General features: G+C 66.1%; 3 protein-coding genes across 4 annotated transcripts in view; 2 read left to right on the top strand and 1 right to left on the bottom strand.

The window, feature by feature from the left end:
- ERBB2 (erb-b2 receptor tyrosine kinase 2) overlaps positions 1 to 1,976 on the top strand; it is a 7,806-nt gene extending 5,830 nt beyond the window's left edge. For both annotated transcript variants that reach the window (XM_027666403.1, XM_027666402.1), the window contains exons 23-26: positions 286 to 383; positions 470 to 640; positions 756 to 1,023; positions 1,124 to 1,976. In XM_027666403.1, coding sequence (XP_027522204.1) covers positions 286 to 383; positions 470 to 640; positions 756 to 1,023; positions 1,124 to 1,440 — 854 coding nt within the window. In that variant the 3' untranslated portion in view covers positions 1,441 to 1,976. The remainder of the gene's footprint in view (positions 1 to 285; positions 384 to 469; positions 641 to 755; positions 1,024 to 1,123) is intronic.
- Positions 1,977 to 2,172: 196 nt separating this feature from the next.
- Positions 2,173 to 4,028, bottom strand: part of MIEN1 (migration and invasion enhancer 1) — a 6,675-nt gene continuing 4,819 nt past the window's right edge. The window contains exons 3-5 of the mRNA XM_027666405.1: positions 3,779 to 3,876; positions 3,415 to 3,491; positions 2,173 to 3,091 (exon numbers count right to left, since the gene is read on the bottom strand). Of these exons, the coding sequence (XP_027522206.1) occupies positions 3,008 to 3,091; positions 3,415 to 3,491; positions 3,779 to 3,876 (259 nt within the window). The 3' untranslated portion in view covers positions 2,173 to 3,007. The remainder of the gene's footprint in view (positions 3,092 to 3,414; positions 3,492 to 3,778; positions 3,877 to 4,028) is intronic.
- GRB7 (growth factor receptor bound protein 7) overlaps positions 3,808 to 4,028 on the top strand; it is a 7,969-nt gene continuing 7,748 nt past the window's right edge. Inside the window, 1 exon segment of the mRNA XM_027666404.1 lies at positions 3,808 to 3,815. Coding sequence (XP_027522205.1) covers positions 3,808 to 3,815 — 8 coding nt within the window.

Below are 4,028 nucleotides of genomic sequence, written 5' to 3'. Positions count from 1 at the left end.
GGGGACATGGGGACACCATGGGGACGCATGGTCATGGTGAAACATATGGGCAGGGGACATGGGGACACCATGGGGACATGGGGACACCATGGGGACACATGGTCATGGTGGAATGTACAGGCAGGGGACACGGGGACACCATGGGGACACATGGTCATGGTGGAATGTACAGGCAGGGGACGCAGGGAGGGGACATGGGGGCAGCATGGGGACACACGATCACAAGGAGGGGACAGGGACATGGGGGCCCTGACGGTAATATCCCGACGGTGCCCTGCTCTCCAGGCTGGATGATCGACTCCGAGTGCCGGCCCAAGTTCCGGGAGCTGGTCACCGAGTTCTCCCGCATGGCCCGGGACCCCCAGCGCTTCGTGGTCATCCAGGTTTGTGGGTCCCCGGGGGTCCCCAGAGGTCCTGTCGCCCCTGCCAGCACCCCAGGGTGGGCACTGACCGGCGTGTCTCCCCCCAGAACGACCTGGTGGGGCTGCCAGGCTCCATGGACAGCACCTTCTACCGGGCACTGCTGGAGGAGGAGGACATGGACGACCTGGTGGATGCTGAGGAGTACCTGGTGCCTCACCACGGCTTCTTCAGCGCCGATACCTCCACCACCTACCGCAGCCGCATCTCCTCCATGCGGGTACGGGGGTGGGCTGGGGGCAGGGAGGGACCCCCCGCTCCTGGCACAGCTGTGGGGTGACCCCACAGGACCGGGACAGTCCTTGGGGTGACTCCGTGTCCTCTCCCGCTCCCAGAGCACATCGGAGTCTCCGGCCAAGGTGGAGGAGGACGAGGGCTTGTCCTCCTTCCCCTTCCCCGCCCAGGGCCTGGTGGAGGGGCCGGAGAGCCCTGTGCCTGAGGTGCCAGAGGGGGATGGGGGGGTCAAGGCGGCCCTGCAGAGCCCCCCGGGGCGGGAGCCCGGCCCCCTGCCCCGGTACAGCGAGGATCCCACCGGGCTGGCAGACGAGGACAGCGAGGACCCCGAGGGCTTCACCGCCACAGCCCCCCACAGCACCATGCCAGGTAGGGAGGGCACGATGGGACCCTTGGGTGGATGGGGGGGGTGTGTGTCTGCCTGTCCCATCCCCCTCAGGGGGTCCCTGACGTGTCTCTCACCCCACAGAGTACGTGAACCAGTCCGGGGAGCGTCCCCCCCGCGCGCCCCCGTCCCCGCCGGACAAGCCCAAGGGCCACCAGGGCAAGAACGGGCTCATCAAGGACCCCAAGCTCCCGTTCCCGGGGCCCTTCAGCCACGCCGTGGAGAACCCCGAGTACCTGGCACCGCCCCCCGGGCCCTTCAGCCAGGCCTTCGACAACCCCTACTACTGGAACCAGGACCCCCCCAAGGGCGGGGGGCCCGAGGGTGGTCCCAGCACGACGCCCACTGCCGAGAACCCCGAGTACCTGGGCCTGGCCGGGCCTGACGCCGCCGCCGTGTGAGAGAGCCCCCCCCCAACTTCTCCGAGGCAGCTCAGGGAGGGACGAGCCACGGCCATGGGGCTGGGCACTGTCCCCTCTGCCCCCCGGGGGTGGCCGCGGCCACGCAGGGCTGGGAGAGCCCAGGACGCTGAGGGACAGCAAGGTGTGGGGACAGAGGGGTCCCCGCAGTGACCCCCACGCTGGGGGGTGCCCGGATGGTGCCCGGGGAAGGACAGACTGGCACCGCCACCCCACCCACTGCAGGGCTGTCCCCGTGTCTGTGCCACCACCGGGGACACACGGACTTGCACTGAGAGCAGCTGGACGCCGGGCGTGTCCCGGCTCCCCCGGGATCCTTTGGAAGCCCCGGGATGTATATTTGAGGATTGTACATTGGTTGTTTTTTCTACTCCCCTTGTCTGTGTGGTTTCCTCCTCTCCACGGAACCCAGCCCTGTCTCCCAAGGACCAGAACGTCCCTTGCCTTCCCTTCCTCTCTACTCCCCTTGTCTGTTTGATTCCCCCTTTTCCATCAGACTCAGCTCCATCTCCTAAGAACCAGCATGTTCCTTTTCCTTTCCCTTCTCCTTTCCCCATCCCTATTTCCTTTCCCCATCCCTGTTTCCTTTCCCCATCCATTTCCTTTCCCTTCCCCTCCCACTACTTGCCTGAAGGGTAAAATTCCTCATCCCACTGATCCTGAGCAGGACACAGGACCTGTGTCCCAACCCCATTCCCAAGGGCCACAGAGGAGCCACATCCTCCATCCTTTATTCCACACGCTCCATCCTTTATTCCACATGCTCCATCCTTTACTCCGCCCCGACCGTTGGGTTTATACACAGTATAGAATAAATAGGGGGCCCCCCACCCTGAGGCCAAGGGCAGGGTCATTCCAGGCAGGAAGCAGAAGCCTGGGAATGGGGAAGGGAGAGGGACAAACACACCCGTGTCTGGGCTGGGGCTGCCATGGCCGGGAGGGCCCCCCTGCCCCTGCCCGGGTTAAACAGTGACAGAGCTGTTTAATCCTTAACCAACCCCAGGAAAGGCCCAGCCAGTGGATTTCCCTCTGGAATTCACCTCCTGGGAGCTGCAGAGAACCCCCCCAACACCCGCTCACAGGGGGGCCCAAATTCCCAGGGGTTCAGGGAGGGGAGAGCCCCCCCGCCCTGCTGGGGAGGCCACAGGAAAGGGGGTGCCCTGAGGGGCTGTGGGGTTTGGGGGACCCCCCGTGCCCCCCAGGGAGGTGCAGCTGACAGAGAAGGGGGGGGAAGGCAAAGGCAGGCGGGGGGACCCCCCAGGCCATCACCCCATGGCAGGGATGGGACAGAATGGCCCCCCAGTGACACCAGTGCCACAGCCCTGCCCTTCCCAGTGCCACAATGGGAGTCCCCAGGAGGCTCCCAAATTCCCCCAATGTCCCTGGACCCCCCCAGGCATGCAGGAATTTAACACAGGCAGCGAGGGGTGACAGGGCGGCCCCAACATCCCTGGTCCTCCTTTGATGTCCCCAGGGCCCCCCTGGGGTCACAGGAATTTAACCCAGGCAGCGAGGGGCGGCGTGGGGGGATCCCGACGTCCCTGGGGGGCTACAGGATGGTGCAGGGGGGGCGGCTGTTGGTGATTTTCTCCAGGGGTTCCCCATTCCTGGCCCTCCGGATGGCCTCGATCAGCTGGGGAGACACAGGCAGGGTCACACTGGGGGGGTGCAGGAGGGCTGGGGGCACTGGGACACCCACATGGGGGTCACACAGGGACAAATCCCGGCCAGGGCTCGGCAGGAGCTGCAGGAACTGCCCCTCTCCCCCCTCCCACTGTATCCCAGCGGGATCTGGCAGGGTGGCAGGAAGGGGAACAACTCCGGCTGGGATCGTGAGGGGGACCAAACAGGGACCCCCCTGGGAGAGCCCCATCATGGGGGGGCTCAGTGCAAACCAAACCACCCCTGGCCCACCCTCCAGGACCCCGAGGATGGGACCCCCAGAGCAACACTCACGTCCTTCTCGTAGGGAAACCCCCCGTTCTCCAGCTTGGAGAAGACGAGCTGCCCGTTGATCTCGATCTCGAAGGCACCTGAGGGCACACAGGGGGCCCAGCCCTGAGCCCCCAAACACCCCCACACCGTACCCCACACATCGCCACCAGCACCCAGGGCACCCCCAGAGCCTCCTGCAGACCCCCAGACTCCAAACTCTGCACCCAAAACGACCCCGGGGAGGGGCAGCAACCACAGCACGACCCCCCGAGACTCACCACGGGGTTTAACCCACCTCAGCCCCCCCGAGCCCCCCATGAGGGCAGGTGTGACCCCCCACTGCGGTGCCCCCCAGGGGCCCCCCGGGGGCGCTGTGGGGCCTCACCAGTGCCCCCCAGGCGGGACTCGATCTCGATGTCCGGGTACTCCTCCCTTACGGCGCTCGCCAGCTCCTGGTACGTGGGCTCGAACCCACAGGGCTCGCTGGGGGAAGGGGGGGCAGTGGGTGAGGGGGGGTCCGAGGTACAACCTCCCTGTAACCCCCTGCTCCACCCTCCAGCCCCCCAAATCCCCCTCCTCAGCCGCAAATCCCCCTATAACTCCCTCCTCAGCCCCCCACTTCTCTCACCTTGTAG

This window comes from Corapipo altera, unplaced genomic scaffold (genome assembly GCF_003945725.1).
Source record: "Corapipo altera isolate COAL_440 unplaced genomic scaffold, ASM394572v1 200, whole genome shotgun sequence".
Lineage (NCBI taxonomy): Eukaryota > Metazoa > Chordata > Aves > Passeriformes > Pipridae > Corapipo > Corapipo altera.
Note: the sequence above shows the minus strand (reverse complement) of the source record. Positions and strands in the feature narration are given on the sequence as shown.